The following is a 22,392-nucleotide window of genomic DNA, read 5'->3' on the forward strand; positions in this document are numbered from 1 at the left end:
TTCTTGTTATCGCCACCAGTTATGCTGGAAACAAATAAAAGAATTGTTTAGACAAATTGAACTTCAATTACATGTAGATGTGATATAAAGAAAACAGAAATTCGAAAATGTGCTGATTAATGCAGCTCATAATGGCAAAATATTGTAAACACAAAGCGAAATTCATGAAAAGGTCAACCGTTTTTGATCATTTGTGTTCACCTATATTGCAAATCCTTGAAATATGGGTTTTAAATATGCAAAAGAACTGCTAAGAGGTGTTAGACTGTGCAAATTAATAAAGTTTGAAAGTACTAACCTTTCATTTAATTGAGGATCATCTTTAATTTATTTATTATAATATCAATTGTTGTTATTATTTACAATTCATGGACTTTAATATATTATGTCGTATATTTTTATTATTTACAATGTATACACTTTTTTCTTCTTCTTATTGTTTATTATTATATTATATTGTGTGTTATCCTTACTACTCGGGCACATAAGGATTTTAATTCTGTGTTCAACCTCCCTTGTTTGTACTTTTTTGTTCAGTAGGGAGGAGGGAGGAGGGGCAAGAGCCCTTTAATGTCATTGCATAACCAGTGACCCAGTTATTTTCACTTTATTATCATGTGTAGATTTTAACAGCTTGTTCACTCTCTCTAAAAACTCTAAATTTCTGGTTCTAACTGGCTTAATATTTCCAGGACTTTGACACTGTTTTGGGCATTAAGCAAAGATACAGAAGTGTGACATAATACTTTCAGAGCTGTTACAGTTAGACTTCCCAAAGAATGACTTCCATTTTAAACAATTTAAAGAAAAAAAGAAGCGAAAAAAAGTCCTCTCCACTAAACTAGCTTTAGCACTTTATACTTGTATGCCACTACATTTCATAAGGTAATAATGGGCTTTTTATTTAACAAGACCAATGTGTATTCAACTGTTACTAGTTAGTTTGCATTTCATTTACAGATGTCAAAATTTTGTCAACTTAAAAAGTGTGATGCAATAAACCACCTTGTCCAAATTAAAAATGAAAATTCTGCTTACACATTAATCAAATATAGATTACTGAACAGGCCTAACAGGCAGGCACAGCTGCTCAAAGTATCAGGGACTGGCAAAACAACCAAAAGAGACTCAAATACCCCAAAGAAATACAAAATGACCACATATAGATGCACAGGAACTGCAAAGAGACACAAAATAACTACAAAAAGGAGGTAATTCAACCACAAATAGACGCATTACAATGACAAAGAGACGTAAATTAACAAAAAAAAAAACATTACCAACACCAAGTCTTGGAGAGGTGGTGGGGCCTTTTGCATAGTCTCTCTGTGTCCAGGGACCCAGCGTAATAATAACAATTAATAATCCACCAATGATATTTATGTATCATTACAACCCATCATTTTACCTTTTACTCTCATTTATATGTAGTTTTACACTGTGGTACAGGATTTAAATCCTTTTACCACTGTGATCTGCATATAATATTCTATCTGGAACCAGATAGATATCTATGATATCAGATATCTGTTTATGTGGGCAACACCCCCCACACACACACAAATGTCCCATCTGCCCTGAACTTTGAGTGATTATTGTCATTGAAGCAAGGATACTCAACTTGCCCGTGCACGTTTCTAAGATTTCAGGACATTTCTGGGATTTAAAAACATGTATAAGAGTTCAGGTAGTTTCTAGGATTTAAGGACATTTATAGGATTTAGAAAGTTTTAGGATTTTATGACATTTCTTGAATTTTGGATATTTTAAGGACTTTATGACATTTGCAACTGGGTCCAGGGGGTGCAGGAAATGCTCCAGCGGCAGTGTTTTTGATACACTTGCTCTATTTTGATACTGGCACCTTACTTATACTAAAAGTGCAAAAACAAATCCCAGTATGAATCACTATTTTTATTGGTGATAGAAATTGGTTGGGGGGAGGCACCTTTCACCCTATAGAGGGCCAGATTTGGCCTGTGTGCTGTAAATTGAGTATTACTGCCATAGTACACAAAAAGACACAAACTGAGCTTGTTTACAAAAAAAAAGCTTTGGATAAAAACATGAGACAGTTCAGCATAGACGCCTAAAGATTATCTCATACTACACATAACATGTCTTTCCATTCAAAGCAGTCTAGAAGCAGCCCTGATGAGCTCTGCTTTTTAGATATGCAGAGTTGTGAAATTAAATGTACTTATCAGACAAAACAGTTAGCAGCCTCTAATTTTAGAGAAAATGGAGCCAGATGATGAAATCGATGTCCACCCTGGAGCAACCGGAGTAGAGGGGTTGTCCACTCTGGTAAGTCCCGCAGTTCAAATATAGCTCTGCGGACGTGTCAGCGCGCGGCTGGTCCTGGTCGCCTCTCCCTGTTGTGTATATATATGAACACGCATGCATCTTGAGGGTGAGGTTCACACATGAAGCTGCATTATTAAAAACCAGGGGAAAGATCAGCGTCCATCACCTGCCACTCTCACCTGCCGGCGTCAATCACGCTCGGCTGTGTGTCGAGTTCCTGACACGACACTTCTACCTGATTGGTCCAGCCTTGGTTCAGGGGCGGGAGCTCCGCAGCTTGTACTGAAATCCCATTGGACGAGAGGCGCTTCGGTTTATGTGACGCAGCCTGGAATTCCCAAAGTTCCCAAGTTCACGGGAAGAGAGGAGCGTTGTTCTTACTAAAAATCAAAACGTTTTGAAGGGAAAAAACAGCGAGCGACTGAGGTGTAAACAAGTTGGGTAAATAAATCTTCTTTGTGTTTAATTTGATAGAGTCGAGCAGCTGTTTGGAGAGCGCTCGCGAGCAGCGGGGCCTGAGTGAGAACGCGGAAGAGTGGGAGTGGGAATATTCAGCCTGCCATCCTTTGTTTACCATTAGGAGTGAACCCTGAATTTGGTTGCTACAACAAATATAGCCCCTTAAAATTGTGTTTTACTTGTGTGAAACAGAGGCTTAGCGCTCATAGTGTCCTCGACATGTGAGTATTAATCGTTGTGTGTTCGCGCCTGGATCAATGAGCTGCTCGTGTCTGGGGTTTGACCATTTTTGGTAATTTAACTGGCACACAGATTGACTGGATGGTTGGGTATGAATGAATGGTTGGCTGTAGTTAGCACTGGTGATGAATACAATCAGGAGATTCCTGTGTCTTCTGACTGAAGCCTTTTTTAGCTGCGCAGCAGTATATTATGGATGCCAACACACCGTTACATAACTTGTATCAACGACAATCTGGTCTTTATCCCGTGTGTGTGTGGTGAAATAGGTCCCAAACGGTAACGGTGTTGCATAATTGTGCCCTCTTAGACTATTATTTATATTATATCCATCAACATATTGCAGAAAACGAGATGCAGATTGTCATTTTGTGTGTATTTTCATGTTCAGAGCTGTGCTTACTCATATGTTCGGCTGTTAGCCTACCTATATCGACACTAGTAACCATGTTACAGTCAGATTATTATACCTAGCTAATCCCGTTAACGCCCACAATGCATGTGGTGTATGCATCAGACGTGATCAATGAAGACACGTTGTTTCTGTCGTCGTCTGCAGAAAATCACAAAGCTGAGTCTGCACCGTGCTGTGCCACATAGAGCCTGCAGAGGGCGATGTCTGACAACAGCAACAGCACAGGCAGCAGTGGCTCGTCCACCAACAGCTGGACCCTCCTCTCCCCCGAGGTATGACAGAAAACGTGCTCAGGGGACTGAAACTGGAAGCTCTGTGTGCCTGGATATAATTTGGAAGATTGTCGTTTCCTTGCGCATGAGTGCATTTAAAATATGACATGTTTGCACTTGCACCTCTGAGCTTCCCACAATGATACAGTTGCAGCAGATGTATTTCAACTCTGTGCAAATGTTTGTGCATGGCTGTATGTGTGTTCAGACAGGGTGTTATGGACAAAAATATTTACATCTTTATGAAGATTTTTAGAAGTTCCTCCTCAGATATCAATACACATTTAGTTTATTACGTACACTCAACTGAAACTTATTTTATACTACTAAAATTGAAGATTAGGAAGGTTAAAGGACTGTATGTGGTGCAGTTGTATTTTATTTTATTATATTATAGTGAGGTAATATTTCGTTCACCGCATTTATATCAGGGAGAGTAGATTAGATATGACAGTATCTATCACAATATATGTTTAGGAATAAAGAATCATTTGTCAGCAATGTATAACAATCCCCTTTGATGATTATGCACCTTAAATGTAAGTCTAACTTTAATTTGTAGCCGTTAATATTAAGTATTTTAGAAATAAATATGGGAGAAATCTGACTCAGCATCTACTTAGTTGTTATAAGTTTAAAAAAAAAAAAAATCCCACGAATCAATTACAGTGACAGGTGATGAAAAAAATGTAATGATATGTTTCCCAGCTCAGGCTTGTGTGCATGTGCATGCATGCCTGTTTGGTGTGTGTGTTAATGTCAAGGGCAGTGTAACGAGACAATGAGACTACTATGGGTGTTTATGTAAGTGCTTGTAGAAAGCTTGATCTGGATCTTTCGACTCAACAGGAAGCCGCTGTTGAGAATGTTGAGAATGTTGGGCCAGTAGATGACGGCACTGAGAGCCTGGGGGACGTCCCGAGTCTCTCTGAGGATGTGACAGGCGAGTCAAGATCTGTGGCTACTGCCTAGGCGGGGAATACTTCACTCAGAAAATGACCATTTATACATCAGATAGTCATGCCGTGTTACCTTGGATTCGTGAAGAAAACTATTTTTTCTTACAAGCCCCCACAGAAAACAAGCATATTGATTCATTGATTGATTGGGAACTACATTTAACAACAGCAAAACTATATTAAATCATCTGTTTAAAAAATCTCACACAGCTTTTGTAGTATAATCAAAGTCTCATTTAACCAGTCGAATGCTCAGTACTTCCGAAACACGTGCATTTACTGCTAGTAGTTCTCAGTATTGGAGTCAAGCATAAATTTGACTTTCACTTCAGATTTGAATAATTAGGTTTTACAGTGTGTGTTTGGGAAGCACCAGGACTTCCATTATACTACACAAGTTGTGTGAAAGTTTTTAAACAAATATATAAGCTATGTATTGATATAGCTTTGCTGTTCTTTAACATGGTCCCCAGTCAATCAATAAATCAATACGCTTTGTGTTTTCTGTAGTGATGTGCGAGAAAAACGCTTTCTTCACAATTTAGAGGAAACACTGGACGACTAATTGATATACAAAAGGACATTTTGTGGGTGAAGTATTCCTTTAAGTGTGAAAAGGTTGCTTTTAAACATTTTCTTTAGAGTCAAAATTGAGTTTTGACAATGTTTGAATGTTGTTGCAGGAGCTGCTGCAAGTGACATTCCAGTAGAAACTGTTCTGTCTGAAGAAGGCCATCAGGTTGGTACAAAATAAACTATGCAATAATGTCATCAAAGCATAAATTAGACAATTAAACAACCTTAAAGTCCCCCTGCGGTGTATTTTTATTGCTATTAACCAGCTATTGGTAATGTATGATGGTGTGTAAATTCATATATAGACCTCATGTACTTTTTTTCTGAAAAATTGCCTCAATGCCAATACCTACGACCAATATAAGTGAGAAGTTGAATCCTGTTCACTAGAAAACGTCTCTTTGGGCAGCATAGAAAGTCATTAAATGATGGAGAACTAATGTACACAATACAGAAGGAGGGAAAATGAATGCACCAAATAAATCATCAAATTATAGCACTTTATTCCAAAGTGACATCTTTACTGCAATGAAAGTCACAAAAAGTGTCCACATATAACCTTCTTCCTTCTTTACCTTCCTCCCAGGTGTGCCAAGAGACGTCGCCAGAGTCCAGTTTGGGTCCCATCCCCTCTAGTCCAGTCCGGATGAGTCCTCTGCCACCCAACCCTCTTGATCCTTCAGACCTCGACCTGGAGAGTCAGCCTCCAGTCATCCATGACATCGTAACCAGCTCCCCCAGTGACAATGAACACCTTGGGGCCACGCCCTTTGTCACCAACATTGATGTGGGGGCTCCACTCGATATTCCTGCTGCTGATCTCCTGACAGCTGAGCCCGAGGAGTCCTGCTCCGCTCCTCCCCTGACTGAGATCCCCGTCTCTGCAGAAGTAGTGCTCGACACGCCCGCTGATATCGGGCTGATTGCCGCCAGCCCTGCAGCAGAGAGTCCCGTCTTCACTGCTGAGCCTGAGGTCAGCATCCCCACAGAGACCCTCACAGCCACTGATCCTCCCTCTCATGTCGAAGCTGATATTAGCTTCGTTCCAGAGAGCACAGAGCCGCCAAGTCAGGTCCCAGAGAGCCTGGTGGCAGAAAGCCCCATCAGCGATGCTCCTGAACCAGAGACTGTTGGCTCAGTGGAGGCGGAGGAGGCAACAGCTGTGGAAGACGAGGAGATGGAGCCATCTGAGACAGTGCTCCAGGATGAGAGAGAAGGAGAAGAAGGTATGGATCACACTACAGGAATATTTATGATGTTAAATTCATGATAAATCAGGCTGCGAAACTAGAGTGATCTTTATTTTGGAGGAGAGATTTCAGTCAGTCAGTATTATTTAATATAGTGGTTCCCAAACTGAGGACTGTTATTAGTGATTTTGTTGTTTCATTTTGCTGTATGTTTTTCTGCTGGTCTCAAGACACAAAATGTTTGGGCCGTTGCTCAAAGGCTGCATTCACATCCAATCCAGTGTTGCGGCAAAAAAAAAAAAACGCCACTTCTCCTTTTCATTTGTAAGCTGTGGCGGTCAGGTGAGAGGTGTAAGGTCTTTGAGAAACTCAAGCAAATCCAGTTGCCTATGATATAGCGCTTACAATAGAGTGCCCCAGAAATGACATTTTTCTGTAGGCTGACACGAGAGGATCACCTTGGTTCCTTCGACAAAAAGCCTATAGGATTTCTTTGCATCATTGCCAAAAAAAGCTCTGTGGTAAACAAACATTTATGATACTTACATGTTTTGTTAATCAAGATAATCTTCACAAATGAGCGCCACTCTCAGGATTTTTTTTAACTCTAAATGCAGTCACCAGAGGAAAATAGTTAATGATAGGCCGCAAACAAACTACACTTGGGTCACCTCGCCACCACATTGAGGTGTAATAACACCCTGTTGTGTTACACAAGCACACTTCTTTTAGTGTGATGGAGTACTGATTCAATACAATTCAAAGGTTTGATTGACAAGGGAAACGTGTTTACACACAGATTGAGTAGCCATTTATTTATATACACATCGCTGCTGATTGGGTAACACCTCTGACACACCCAGAGAACATGAGAAAATTGAAACCGAAATGCTTCACTCATTTTTTAGATTGAACATGCCCCAAGGCCTTGATATTAAGAAAAACAGGAACTCTTTTGTCATCATTCAAATTTATATTGAGCTTTAGGAGTGACTATCCAAATAAACTCACCAATCGATCATATTACCATAAACCAACTGCCACACAGTGAACTTGTGGTTTTTGTGAGCCCCTTGAGGGTCTAAGGCCTCGCTGGTAACGCAGCGTTGAGCAAAGTAACTGATTTATGGCTCTTTGTAATTAGCACTCGTGAACAGAAGCAACAAAACTAGAGTCCTCTTGCAGAAGAATTGGTTAACATGTTTCTTATCTGTGTCACGCTTCCAGCATCTGGAAGGTGATTTATCAGTATGACAGCGAGGCGTGCGCCCCGCTGAGAAAATGAAATAAACCCTCATGCATCAAATTACTGTTGTTGTTATTTAGTGAGAAAATGTCATCCATTTCCAAGAGCAACACCGACTTTTTCTGGCATCCTTTTTCTTCCACATACCGTTTACACACCGTGTGTTTTTCGGTGTGTGTAGTCACTTAGATTTTGTGTGATGCGGGTTGCCAGTAGATAACTGTGATTGTGGTTTTAAAACATTTGTAGCCAAAGATGTCGAGATGACTTGTTGCAGCGAATCTTGGCCACATTTGAACACATGTGGTTTAACTTTAGGCTCAGTGTCATCCTCTTTCTCAGGAATTCATTACAAAATGTGACAGCGCTCTGCGGTGTTGCCTTTGCTTTTTCATGCTCAGGATGTCTTTTATCTCTTGTTGTATTTCTCCCTCCTGCAGAGCCATCCAGCAGCTTTGATTTGGGCGACACGAGCAGCTTTGATGATGGACTGAGGAGGAGGAATTTGCCCTCCTTCGAGGCACCAAGACCAAGAACATCAGATGAGGAGGATGAAGAGGAGGAAGTGGAGTTCAAGCTGGCTGAGAAGAAGGAGGAAAAGCCATGGTTCTCCTTGAACAAATGCATTGTGGGTTCTCTTATCCTGCTCTTCTTAGGTTCCCTCTTCCTCTCAGGTGAGTTCCTCTAACACACAGCTAAACCTCCATGCTTGCTTCTGCTTTTCATAGTCCGAGGCACTACTTTTGCTCACAGTTACTGGCATTGACAGTAAGATTTAAATCATGTTTCTACTGTTTCTTAGCTAAGAAAAATGCATATGTTAGAAATACCTTAGGATAAACATTTGAGCTGATAACACATCATCTTTTGCACCTGTTTACACTACCTGCTACCTGTTATATCACATGTTTAACATTTTTCAGGGCTTATTGTAAATATTGTCAAAACATTACATCATCTCACATTCCCTAATTTGACAATGGCAATATTTACGTAAGAGCGTTTATGTGCAGCTGTCAACAGCACATAGATGTCTGCTTTTAGATCTTGTTGACCAAGCTGTACTATGTCAACAGGTTTCCTCTCTGACCTGAATAATGGTAGGTCCAGCACACTAGATAAGACAGCAGTGTAAGCTTCTGCACTAGCTGGCTAATGCTCAGTAGCTTGTCTGAGTGCTTATCTGGCCTGACATTTCATGCAGTGGCAGCAGAAAATGGCAAATAGTGCACTCTCTGAATTGTACAATAGCTTTATCACTGTTTGGAAGGACTCCCTTAATTTTAACAGTGCTCAAGTTGAGGAAAACTTAAAGGGATATTTACCACAAAATCAAAAATACATATTTTTACTTTAACCTGTGGTGCTATTTATCAGTCTAGATTGTTTTGGTGTGAGCTGCCGAGTGTTGCAATATCTGCCGTAGAGATGTCTGCCTTCTCTCCAATATAATGGAACTAGATTGCCCTCAGCTTGCAGTGCTCAACAGCAGCATCTCTTTCCAGAAATCATGGCTCGGTTAGTCATGATAATCCACAGATCTTGTTGTGAGCAGTTTTCTATCTAACTACTGCTGCCAAAATGATCACAGTGCAGAAGAAAGTGTGCATCTGCTGCAGCTGTGTGAATAAAATAAAACAATGTTCTTGCTCAGATTTTCTGCATCACTGATATATTATAGGTTCCCTTAAAAAAAAAAAGAAAAAATAAGCATACACTAAGTGCTACTGCAATTGCACAGCTTTGTTTAGGTGGCATTTCTGTGACATTATGGCTCAACAAGCTGGATCAAGTGTATTTATAACATCTTCCCTCAGCTGAGAATATTGATCGCTCATATACTGACACTGATTATTGAGTGATGCTACTCAAAGGAGCTGAGAAAGGTGCTTTTTAGTTGATTTCAAGTCAAAGCTCTGAATAAAAACTGTTCCCAACCAGTTAGGTCTGCAGCAAAAGTTACCATGGCATCCTAGCCAGATTAGAAGGACGTAAAACGGACTTTATTCTCAACATACCTCGTTAACCCACTAATCTTGCTTTGTGAAATAGCGCTCAGATAAGAAGAAAAACATGTATTTTTATTTTTATTTTAGAGTGAACTGCCCCTTTAAATATGGCTGGCAATTTTCTTAGCTGGGCAAAAATATGTCATACATTGTTTTAGTGGAATTTAAAACACTGCCTAAATAAACAGCTTCTGTGCACAGGTAGTGCTTCAGCTCACAGAACGCACTTCACAACAAAAGCATCTTATGTTGCTGTAAGGCAGCTTGGCAGCTGTGTGTCAATAAAAGTGCATGTTGTAAAACTCTGTTGTGTTTCACAGTGTTGTGTGAAAGATGTGTCATTTTCTTTCCTGACAGGCGACTTTGACGCCTCTGAACTGAGTGATGTAGAACAAAGCCAGGTCTGTTCCTCCGTCTCTCAATCCACTATGTGTCTGTACAGTAGTATTAAAAGAAAAGTCGAGTCTTAAAACTTAAAATCACATGCTAAAGGTAGGATTATTTTTAAAAGAAATCGTTTTATTCATTTGCCAATAATTTTCACTCCAGGACTGGCTTAGCAGTGATCCACAGGAAATGAAAGAGCTATTGGATAAACTGACACAGGAAAACCAGCAAATTGCTCAGCTAGAGGCTCAACTACAGGTCAGTTCACCACTTACATTGACGCTAATGATGTTGTTTTACCATTTTGTGGTGTTTTAATGATTTGCAACATATAGACGGTACGTTTTTAATAGATATTTTCAGACCACAGCGCTTGTCTGAATTGTGAATGTTGCTATTTTTCTTCATTTCTTAGTCTCAGAAAGAAGAACTTGACTCAGCGCTGAAAGCTGTAGCAGCGAGTGGGGATGAAAAGGGTAAAGCAGATCTGGAAAAAGAAAATCTGAAATTGAAGGAGGAGTTGTCGTCTCTGCCTGAGCTGAAGAAAGAGCTGGAGAGTCTGAGGTCCAGGGTGACCGAGCTCAGCCAGCTCACAGGTACGATTTGGCAACAGGAAGTGGATCAGATCATTTGATATTGGATGAAATCTGTGCTGTTGCATTTTGATGTCAGTTCATATTTATTGAGATAATCACGGATAGGCATGGAATGTAAAATTTGATTCCACTGGGTTCTAATCTCAAAGTTCCCACGGAGAACCTGGAAAAGTCATGAAATGTCGCAATCTTTTCCAGTTTTCCAGGCCTTGGAAAGTCATGGGATCAGTAAAATCCCTGACAGTTTTGGGAAAGTCGTGCAAGTTTTGTTGTGTTTAAAGAAAGTTTTACAGTCATTGTCCATGGATAAGCCTCTACATAAAGTAATAGAGAGGCGGATTTATTTTCTGTAACTGTTGATGTATCGTAGCTCTAATGTGCGTCTTTGTGGAAACATTTTTTTTAACATCACGTATGTTTGTTCATCTTCCCTGTGTTCAAATAGAGTTTGAATCTGACATGTTTCAATGAGAGAAAAATGATGTTGATGTTGGTGGCATTGTGATTTAACATGTGGGGTCGTGAATCCCAACATTTCCATACCTATGCAGTGCCCCACCACTACTTTTAACTTTTTACTGCATTGTCTACGAAAATGTGTGGTAGCCCTGTAATCTTTGAAAAAGTTCACAAAAGCACAAACATCCAGACGATCAAAAACTAGGTTCTGGGCTAGAGATAATACAAGAGAAAAACAAAGTCTGCACACTTGATTATGCTCCCATAAATATTCAATACAATTACCACCGAGGTGATGTTATGAGCTAAATGCTCTTCATCAGATGAAATGAAGAGCATGTCGCTTGAAGCATCACCTCGGTGGTAATTGTATTAAATATTCATGGGAGCATAATTCTACTGAACTGTAATTTTTGACCTTTTTGATATAAAAAACTATCGAACCCACCATAACTTTAATATTTTGAATCCTTCACAGCTGATCAGGAAACACCCCCAGCTACCTCAACCTCAGCCCCTCAGCCTGGCGACAAAGATGGCCCGAGTAACCTGAAAGCAGCTCGACCTGAGAGAAAGAAGGACACGAACGAGGGATTCAGGCTGAAGGAAGAACTCCAGAGGCAGAAAGGTCTCCTGGAGGAGAGCAAGAAGAGGCTGCAAGGGATGAAAAAAGACGGAGGTGACAGGAAGCGAGTGAGGGATAGTTTGGAGGAGATCCAGAAGAAGCTTTCCGAACAAGTTGAGAGGTGGGGTAAGAAGAAGCCACAGGAGTCCAAATGGAAAGGGAAGAAGGACAAGAACAGCGACCACTGGAAGAAAGATGAAAAGAAGGAGTGGAGAGGAGAAAAAGATTGGAAGCACAGCAAAGAGGGAGGATGGAGAGAGAAAGAGGAGAAGAAGGAGAAGGAGTGGAAGTCTCAGAAGCAAAACTCTCACAAGGAGGCATGGAGGAAACACCAGGATGAGTGGGAGAGAAAGAAAGACGAGCGCAAGATGGACAGAGAGGAGAGGAGGAAGGAGAAACCGTGGCACAGCCGACCTGGTAAGAACCCTCATCATCAGCACCAGCATCAGCATCAGCACCACCAACATCGTCAGCCGCATCAGCACAAGCACAACGACTTCTGGAGAGACCAGGAGCAGAAGCTCAGACGCAACATCCGCCCCCAGCTGGGCTGCAGCTCCGTGGAAGACTGCGCCGGCAAGGAGGGGCTCTACCCAGTGGAGCTGCCTGAGTTTGAGGAGCTCCTTGAGGGCTACCTGAGCAAGCTTGAGGGATCTTCATCCGAGAGTAAAGACAAGATCAGGAGGCTGACTGCGGAGTTCTTTGAGGACGGCGTGTTTATCCACGACAGGGTGCTTTTCAATGACTTTGCTGAGGACGTGGCGGACATTCTGGAGGACATGGTGGACGTTTTAGAGGACGGCGGGCAGAAGGACGACGACTCCCTGGAGGAGGAGATGGAGGAGTTTGAGCGAGAAGCTCTGTGGAAGTTTGCCGCCACAGTTTAAACAGACAAAGAGGGGAAACTGAGTGAGAAAACAACGCTCAGACACAGCACAAGTGGTGGTTTTTTAGGACATTTCTTGCCTACATTCTCCTCTTCAGAGCTGTAATTGTAGTAGCTTCTGGTACAGAGTGGTCGTGCCTCTCATAAATGTGTCCCTCTGAGTCTTTAATTATAAGCTAGACTTGTACTTGTCATTTTGGACTTAGTTGTTGTTACCTACCTCTGTCAGGTCATGCCTCCTAATGCGAAGTCCTTCAGTAACGTGTTGTGTGGATTTTCCTCTGCTGTATAGTGTTCTCTTGATACGTAGTGCATGTCGCAGTTTATCCTGTAAATTCAAACTAAAAATATTCAGATCACACACAAAGAAACTACCTTTAAAGTGATACTTCACCCACAAAGTGACCATTTGTATGCAAGTTACTCATCTTTCGTTATGCTGAGTTTGTGAAGAAAACGTTTTCTCTCATGCCTCTAATGGTGTAAAGGTAATCTAAAAAACAGAGAAAATTCCTGACGAATGAAGTAAAATGGGGCTGTGTTTAAGTCTGGGTAAAGTAAAATTAAATATGTGTAATGAGTTTTCATGAGGAAAAAGGTAATGCCTGCACAGTTACTCCATGCGTCACAAGTTTATTTTAGACAGCACTTCAATCCTGCTTGGGTCTTTGTCAGTCAAATGAGTGTGACATACCACAGAAAAACATGTGTTATTAATCACCCAGCCAAATTTAATCTATTAAAAATGAGTAGTATTCTGCTCTGAGATGCGGGGTGCATGTCTGCTCAAGGATCTGAAACTACCTTACGGTTACTACTAACATTAAAAGCTCGTAGCATTATATATTCTATATTTGTGTCATTATATTCACCCCTTATGTGTCAGCGGCAAGTTTGCTGCGTTCTACAAGTCTTAGCGCGTAAGTCTAATAAAAACACAAATAAACAAGTATGTTAAATGCCAAAATCACATAAAAACTAGTTGACCTGCTTTGAATGTGCAGTTGGGTGCTAACATAAGCTGCTAATAGCTACTGAATGAGAGTCAGTCACTGTGCAGCGGCTCTCTCGTGCTTCACCTTGAGGCGTGTATGTGGCACTGGTTAAGCTGCTAATAAGAGTCTTATACCTACATGGTGCTTCGCTCTTCAGCTCGGGGTGCTTTGTGTTACTGAGTTAGCTGCTATCAAGAGTCTGCTGCTTAACATGGATGGCTCTAGTGCGTCAAAAATCAGAAATGGTGAAAAAAAGTGTCAGTGTTCACACTCTCTTAACATGTTTTATAGTATATACAATATATTTTGAAAGAAATCACTGATTTTGAGGTACCTGGTATTAAAACAACGGCAAAACTACATCAAAACATTTGTTTACAAACTCTAACAAAACTTGTGCAGTATAATCAAAGACTCATTTATCCAGTTGTATGCTCAGTATTTCCCATACAAATACATTTTAACTAATACATGAATATTTTAAACACTTATGCAAAAGTCCCAGGCATGAAAGTAGTGCACCTGGGCAACTCAGTGGAATGCAAGAGCAGACTTTACAGGCACGTGCTTGCCCAGGCATGCTGCAATGCACGGAAGTGTTTTAAATAGTAAGGTTTTTAGCAAAAATGCATGTGTTTGGGAAGTACAGAGCATACAACAGGATAAGTGAGAATTGGATTATGCTGCACAAGTTATGAGAGAGTTTATAAATGGATGTTTTGATAAGGTTTTCTTGTTATTGAATGTAGCCCCCATTTACTTAAATTTATCAAGATCTTTCTCTGTTTTTGGATTCTTTGTTTACTGTGGAGGCATGCCAGAAAAACAAGGTTTTCCTCACAAATTCAAAGTATCATGTGGTGAGTAATAAATAGAGAAATGATCATTTTGTGGGTGAAATATTCCTTTAAGGAGATGGTATTTGCAAAAATAAGTCCGCTGAGCATCAATGCAATGGTTAACTCTTTTTCTTATAAATCATACAGTATTATACAACTTTTTAGTTCGAGAAAGACATGTTAAATTGATTGTTAAATACTTTTATGTCATTTTACTGTGTAAAAAAAAAACCCACCATCACTTCAAACAGGTTAAAACTAATGCTGAGAAATTTTTGCAGATACCATTCGCCTCGAGTCAGGTGTAACTGTATAATCCCAGAGGATGAGATCCCGGTTCTTTCAGTGATAAGAATCAGATCAGGTCAGACCAGTTTTGTGTCAGCAGCTCTTTAGTAGATTCGGGCAAACACACACACACACACACACACACACACACGAAGCGCTGTTTGAGAGCCCTGAGCGTTTGGTTTCTACATCTGACAGACTTTTCATCCAGAGATGAAACTGTCAGTTGACAGCAGATGTGCTGAGCAACCAGGAACCGGTTTGTGAACATCAGAGCTGCTCAAAAAGTAAAGCAATAGGACAAAGAGTTAGCCATAGCTGAATTTATGACTGCTAAACCACTTTAGCACTTTTCTCAAACATTCACATTTACAGTAAAGGTTTTTCTTTCTCTATTGTTTTTTTTTTTAGATCATTAGTTCTCCTTTTGTGTAATGTAGTCACGGGGACCTTCAACACATGATCTACACAACCCAGAACAGTCAAATGTTATAGAGTTAATGTGCCAGATATGAGATTGGAAACCAAACAAGTTAATATTTTTTTTCCCATTGTCCTCTTATTTTGTTAGCAGGTTTGTTAACTTACAACACATTCTCAGTCCTAACTCTCAGATATCGCTGCTTGGTCAGTGCCGTTCACGCCTACATATGACGCGCAAGGTATCCTCCTGTGTCTGTTGTTGACGTTCTGGGCCAGCGTGTCTATATACGCCTTTTAAACGCATTGTGGCTTTTCAAAATACACTTCTGTTTTCACAGGAAATTTACAGTTTTTGCCCATTAGATACATTCTGTTTTCTTCCAAAATAAACTTACGGCGGTAAACGCCTCATATTTACGGTTTGTCCTTGCGCGACACAAGCATGTGGTTAGGTTTAGATAAAAACAACCTTGTTTGGCGCAACGTTCAGATAGGAAGCAAACAGCAGGATCCCAGGTGAAAGTCTGGGGTTTGTTGAACACATTCAGTCCCCTCGGGGTGCAGGGGTGTGCGGGGATGTATTACTTTGTCACTGAGATCACTGACCAAGCGACGGTATTTAGAGTTTGGAATGAAAACAGGCTGAACTGACATGCACACAAGTGATACAGTAAAAGTTATTTAGTTTGAGGAGAATTGGATATGAGAAAGATGCTGCATTTTCTTTTTTTTTTTTCAAATTTAAGTTGAACGAGCCAGGCAAAGGTGAAAAAAAGTAAATTGTGCAGAACTGCTTTCCAGTGTTTGGTACTTCTTTGAGATTATTTTTTGTTCAAGTTTTTTATTCTAGTCTTATTCATTCATGAAGTTTTCCCTCTTTAGGTGGATGTGAAGTTAAACTCGACAGATAGTGATTGTTAGCTCTCATTTTCAGCAACCGAAAGAAGCTTTGGAGTGTCATGTTTATTTATTCTGTCAGTACACTGCAACTCTTTTCCTTTTTTTAAAACGAGACTTTGTCCAAGGCCATACACATTGAATGTGGGAATGGTGACGTTTTCGGTTACTTTCAGAAATTTAGTTTTCAGCTCCTGCTTACGTGCCTTTATTACTATGAATATCTTAGATTGGACTAAAGGTCTCGGATTTCATTTGCTTTTGCAAGATTAAGAAGAGAAGTTTACACTGTTTTCAACGGTACTGCTGTTTATAGAGCAGAGAATGAATGTCAAAGGGTATACACATCAAGTGTTGTTAACGTTCTCTGCTGTTTGCACAGAGGAACTATTTATTTGGAACGTTTTAAGACCAAAGGGATCGTAAGAAAGCTTAATGTCAATATCCTTTAATGGAACACATTTTTGAAAGTTTAATCAATATTTGAGAGGTGTTTTTGTCTTTGCGGGACAGCAGTAGGGCCCCGTGCTCACTGCTTATGTGTGAACTGGCTCAGATGTGCATGTAATTGATCCCTGGACAAATGTATTTGAAAAATTTTGATCATTTTTCATTTCGTTATCAGTCATGTCCTCTTTTAGTGTTAAGTTCAATAAATTTTTCACCAATAAATTCATATAATTTGTCTTTATTGAAACACTTTAGTTGATTTATTTGAAAACAATTCAAAAATATATCACTGAAAGATTTACAATGACACCCAGACGTTTGTGAGTCTGACTCTCTCTGATGGGAAGTGGAAGTGTTGGCATGACAGGCATCTGTTATCACAGTTATGATGCCAAACTAAAATATTTACATCTAGATTAAATACACTGAAGCCGGAGATTACAAGTTCACAGGCACGAACCCTCTTTGAGCCGATACATGATACATGACCCAACCAGTCAGTCACTGACCTGATATGCTGAACGAGAATGTAAGCAACGATCGAGAACAATCGGTCATGATGAAACTGCAGAGCGCGCCTGTCATTCTTTGAATTCTAAGTCACCAAGCAAGCATTTCTGCGGGGGTTTGTGTTTCTCCCGTCCTGTTTACCAAAAAGGTGACCGACAGAGGTGGGACCAATCTTTGTTTTGCAAGTCAGATGTAAGTCTCAAGTCGTTGTGGTCAAATCCAAAGTCCACAAAAACAATTCCCGAGTCAGTTTTGAGTTCTAAACAAGTCAAAATTCACTCTTCACCAAATGAAATACCATTTTAACATCAGAGTACACTGTAAAAATTATTTTTTTTTTGATTAATGTGTTAGGGCAGCCTTAAAATATTAAGTTGACTGAATTTGAGAAAACAAGTTGAGGTAATTTTGTAGCAATTCAACTTGTCTTCTCAAATTTAGTCAACCTAAAACTTGAAGTACGCCCGAACACTAACTTTTTAAAGTGAAAACAAAAAGTTTTATTTTACAGTGTAGTAATATATTAAATTTACAAAAACACAAATGCTTTTAAAATGTATTTATGTCTTAAAACAAGTTTCTTCAAGAAGGTACATATCTGTTACACTAACTTTAGTTAAGCATTAGCCTGCAAACCACGCTGATATTAGTGTCGGCTAACGGTTCTTTGTGCAACTCCATTGTCAAATGATTTTGTTGCGTCTCCTTTTTAACCCCGTACATTTTGCATGCGTGAATTTGATTTCTGCTGACCATTGTGCAGATTTTGTACACATTCAAAATGATCTCTGGTATCATATTTTCTAAGCTCAGTAACATAACATTAGTTATTCTGGTTCTCTCCTGCAACTTGTTTGGGTGTTGTTATATTGGTTTAAACAAAGTGGATCATCTATGGGTGTTAAGTGTCAACTTGCTGTGAGTGAATAGCGTTAAAGTTAGTTGTTTCAGGAAATGAAGGGAAATTATTTGATTTGAGGCACACTTTTCAAATAGCATAATTTTAATGTTTGTGGGCATAACAAGTATTTTCATGTCAAAAGACTCAAGTCCAAATGAAGTCACAAGTCATTGTTGTTTAAGTAATAGTTGAGTTTCAAGTCTTTTGAATTTGTCAAGTCTAAAGTCATCAAATTTGGGACTGTGAATTTGTGAATTTGTGGTCTTACTTGAGTCCAAGTCATGTGACTCAAGTCCACGCGTCTGTTAACTGAAACTAAAGCACTTTTGCTAAAACATCAATAATAATAAAAACATCAATAATCCCTAACATCATCCTTAATGATGAAAAGTTACCTAGTTACTTCTGTCTTTTTCCACATTTACTCCTGTTAACGATAAGACTCACACATAAGAATCTGTGTGTGTGTGTGTGTGTGTGTGTGTGTGTGTGTGTGTGTGCGATCCTTAATGTTGCATTATTTGAGTCATGTTTTGTATAAAGTAATTACTGCTCAGACATGCATGATTTAGTTGCTTGATTAGAACGGCCTGACAGAGATCCTTGCTCAGCAGACAGACTGAAGGGAGTTTTGTGCTTTCATCAGTATAAATTTGCCCTTTGTAGGACACAGTGGCAGTTTTTCTGTCTGTGTGTGTGTGTGTGTGTGTGTGTGTGTGTGTGTGTGTGTGTATGTGTGTGGGTTGTTTTTTTTTTGTGGAAATCAGGCAAAGATAAGGTCAGCCTACTGAATGGGGGAGAAGAGAGCAGGTTAAGTGTTTTCCGCTGATGTGTGCATCAGTGAACGAGGATGAAGACTATATATTTGGAGATGTGATGGTCAGATTGGAAGACAAGGTACCAGCTGGTAACACACCACCGTGCATCTCGACACAAAAAAGGTAAGAGTACAACCTCAGGTTTTCAGAACAATGTGACTAATTACTTGTGAACAATGTTTGTTGACACTCTTTTCATTTATTTTCCAGCTCTCTGCACAAATCATCATGGAACCTGCCATCTCAACCCTTGTCGAGCAGTTCAAGATGTACGCTGGGAGAGATGGATCCTCCAGCACCCTGAGCAAAGACGAATTCCACAAACTGGTGGAGTGTGAGCTGCCCAACCACGTCAAGGTAAATCTCAGAAGTTGTCCTTAGTAAATTTGCCTGCTGATTTCTGTCTCAATTCTATCTGAATCTACATCCTGAGCACCTACAGATAAATATCAAAGAAAATGTAGTTCATGACGCAACATGTCTGAAGCCTTTTGATGCCACTGTAGTTATTTAGACAGATTTTACATTCAACTCCACTCATCCTTAGTCTTGTAGATGACTGTTTCATCTCGTCATCATGTCCTGGGTAGCTAATATGAAGAATCTACATCTTGAAAAATGTGCAATATATTCTGTCTGTATATAAAAATATAATATATCTTTATATTTGATACATTATTGTGATTATATACCTAATATTCCAGTTTAGTGCCACGTTCGTATGCTGTGGGTCGGTGTATGACATGTCATCATGAGGCCTCATGCTTTAATATACAAAAAATATACTGGGGCTTTAGCTAAAACTATTTTTGTTGTTAATATACCAGTAATTTTTTCACATTACTCAATTAATGTGTATTAAATGTAAAAAAAAAAGTCTATAAATGAATCGTATATGATGTCCAGCTATCTTAAAATGACTTAGTTTGTCTGAGAAAACAAATGTATGATAAACCATTGCTCGAAATGCTTGATACTTTTACTTGACACATTACTTAAATGCTAAAAGGGAAAATTCACTCCAAAATTAAGAATACATATTTTTCCTCTTACCTGTAATGCTTTTTATCAGTCTTGATTGTTTTGCTGTAGTTTGCTAAGTGCTGGAGATCGGCTGTAGAAATGTCCGCCTCTGTCCAATAAATCAGAACTACACCCACCAACAGTATCACTGCGCAGAAGGAAGTGTGCATCTACTCATAGACGGGAGGCTTGTGCTCGTGACAGCGCCAAATGTAAACATTGACTGCGTCCTTCTCGCCCAAGCTGTAACGTTAGCTAGCTCAGTGGTGCTAGGTGAGCTTGCAGAAAATGCATGCTTCCTTCTGCACAGTGATACAGATCAAGTGGCAGGTGTAGTTCAGTAGAAAGAAAATAGTCCCTACATGAAACTGCTAACAACAAGGTCTGTGGATTATCTTGAGTAACAGTATAATCATTTCTGGAAAGAGACATTGCTGTTGAGTTTTACAAGTGCTTTTTTTTTTTATTTTGGCACTTTGAGCACAGCTAGCCGAGTGCCATCTAATTCCACTGTATTGCAGAGAAAGCAGACACCTCTACAGTCAATATCTCTAACACTCTGCACATCACAACAAAACAAACTAGACTGATAAATAGCACTATAGATAAGAGAAAAAAAATATGTATTTTTGGTTTTAGGGTGAAATGTCCCTTTAAATTATGACCAAAGTTGTTGTTAATTCAAAATTTCTCAAAATATATTAACTGCACAATAAAACATATATTGATGGAATAAATGTTTTATAATGACCATTGAATAAATGTTTTATAATGACCATGGTATTTGATAGTGTTTGAGTTCCATTTCCCACTTTTGTTCACAGTATATATAACAAATGATCAAACACAAACATAATATAAATATGTGCTTTTGAGGGATTTTATCATTGGAAATCTTGAACGTATTTGTCCTTTAGATATATTTAGTACTACACTCAGCCATTAGATGGCAGGACAGTCTTGCAGAGTAGTTTGATGTTGCATTTCAGGGTGATCTCACATTGATCGGGGTCTCCTCTCTGTGATCACCCCCCAGAATGCCAGCGACTCCATGGCCATCGACCAGCTCATGGGCTCGCTGGACGAAAACAACGACGGGGAGCTGACTTTCTCCGAGTTCTGGCAACTGATTGGAAAACTGGCAAGCAAACAGGGAGGCTTCAGTCAGTAGAGCTCGCTGTCGTCTGTCAATTTCAGGCTTCGAGCAGATTGTGCAGTCAACTCAGATGAAGCAGCCCAACTGTAAAGGCATTCAAATTCTTTTATCACTCCACCATCGCCGCATGTGTAACTCTTTAGTTAACCATTTGTTGAATGCAGGGAACTTTGAATTAAAGGCTTCATTGTCCTGAACACACCCACACCCTGCCTCCTGTCATTCATTCACCACGTTATATGATGTTCAGGCACCCACATTTGAGCAGGAGTGTATTACAGCCTTGATTTAGGGGCCTGTAATCCTATATGCTGCCACAAATACACCATCAGGGCCATATCTTGTTCCATAGAGCTTCATAATGCCTGTACAAAGCTGCCTGTCCAAGCATAAAGCGTAGTCTCCCCTGTCTGTCACTGGGGCCTCTAGGGACTGCATAATGGGGATATGTGGACCAAATATATCCCATTATGTTTGGGACATTTAGAGCTTTGTAGTTTAATTGCATTGTCCTTGTTTATCTGTTAATTCTCAGTGTTACTCTGTGACTTTGTGTTCATTCTGATGTCTAGACAGAGTTATGTGTTGGCTCGCTCCCCAGCTGTTTTATAGCCTTTAGGCCTGTTTTAATCCTCTAAAAGGGAAAAGGTGCTAACTGATGGTAAAAACAAAAAAAGCTGTCAACAGATAAGAAAGTGTGACCTTTGTATCCAAATCACACATGCCAAGGTGCCAGTGTGGGAGGAGTGATGATGGGCAAATGAGTCAGCAGCGTTAAAGAGAGAGACACAGAAAGAGCGGGGTACCCATCTAGTGTAGGCTGCGTGTACGCTGACTGTGCAGAAAAGCAGTCAAGAGCTTTACCAGATAACCTGAGTGTGTGGAGGCTTGTATCTCGTTTATCCACAGAAAGAAGCACCAGGAGTGAGATTTACTATGTGGAGAAAATAAAAAAAATACTTGAAAGCCCTTTCAAGAATCTGGCGAGACTGTTTTACGTCTTGCGCCAATTTTGCCACCCACACTGGCTTTCCTGCAGTATTTTCACAACAGATTATTTTACACTCAAATGTGTCTGTGGGAAAAGCTTGATCCTCCATCACAGATAAATTCAAGCTTTAAATGGTGGGGAATGTGACTCAGTACATTTACAAAAGTATTATACTTCAGTTGTAATTTTAGGGACATGTACTCAGTGGTGTAGGAAGTATTCAGAGCCCTTACTTGACCCTTTGAAACTTGAGAAAATTGGTTTGATTTCTTGTAAAAACATGGGGAGAAGGGAATGAACAACTTGTTATCACATGGCCCAAAAATTAGCAAGAAATTAGTTTAAAAAAAGGTGACAAGATAATTACATGAAAAATAAGGAAAAAGCATTTTTCCCCTTGTAAAATAATCTAAAATATACAATTACAATAATATTAAATATAGTTTTCTGGACATTTTTCCTAGTTTTCTTTTAG

At 39.7% G+C, this 22,392-nt stretch overlaps 2 protein-coding genes across 6 annotated transcripts; both read left to right on the top strand.

Annotated features, from left to right (window-relative positions):
- The first annotated feature begins 2,649 nt into the window (after positions 1 to 2,649).
- pbxip1a (pre-B-cell leukemia homeobox interacting protein 1a) lies at positions 2,650 to 14,040 on the top strand. 5 transcript variants are annotated; one of them, XM_042506265.1, is made up of 11 exons: positions 2,650 to 2,748; positions 3,566 to 3,693; positions 4,543 to 4,636; positions 5,336 to 5,391; positions 5,815 to 6,454; positions 8,105 to 8,338; positions 8,741 to 8,764; positions 10,031 to 10,074; positions 10,223 to 10,318; positions 10,476 to 10,656; positions 11,594 to 14,040. In XM_042506265.1, exons 2-11 carry the CDS (start codon positions 3,622 to 3,624, stop codon positions 12,625 to 12,627), a joined length of 2,475 nt encoding a protein of 824 aa, XP_042362199.1. In that variant the 5' UTR covers positions 2,650 to 2,748; positions 3,566 to 3,621; the 3' UTR covers positions 12,628 to 14,040. The 5 variants fall into 5 exon arrangements, with proteins under 5 accessions (XP_042362199.1, XP_042362200.1, XP_042362203.1 ...); XM_042506266.1 differs by having other exon boundaries at positions 2,650 to 2,743; XM_042506267.1 differs by lacking the exon at positions 2,650 to 2,748 and adding an exon at positions 2,807 to 2,987.
- Positions 14,041 to 18,975: 4,935 nt separating this feature from the next.
- Positions 18,976 to 21,043, top strand: s100a11 (S100 calcium binding protein A11). Its single transcript, XM_042505957.1, has 2 exons — positions 18,976 to 19,104; positions 20,807 to 21,043. The coding sequence occupies exons 1-2, from the start codon at positions 18,976 to 18,978 to the stop codon at positions 20,939 to 20,941; spliced, it is 264 nt and encodes an 87-aa protein (XP_042361891.1). The 3' UTR covers positions 20,942 to 21,043.
- The last annotated feature ends 1,349 nt before the right edge of the window (positions 21,044 to 22,392 follow it).

This window comes from Plectropomus leopardus, chromosome 18, assembly GCF_008729295.1.
Source record: "Plectropomus leopardus isolate mb chromosome 18, YSFRI_Pleo_2.0, whole genome shotgun sequence".
In the NCBI taxonomy this organism is placed as follows: domain Eukaryota; kingdom Metazoa; phylum Chordata; class Actinopteri; order Perciformes; family Serranidae; genus Plectropomus; species Plectropomus leopardus.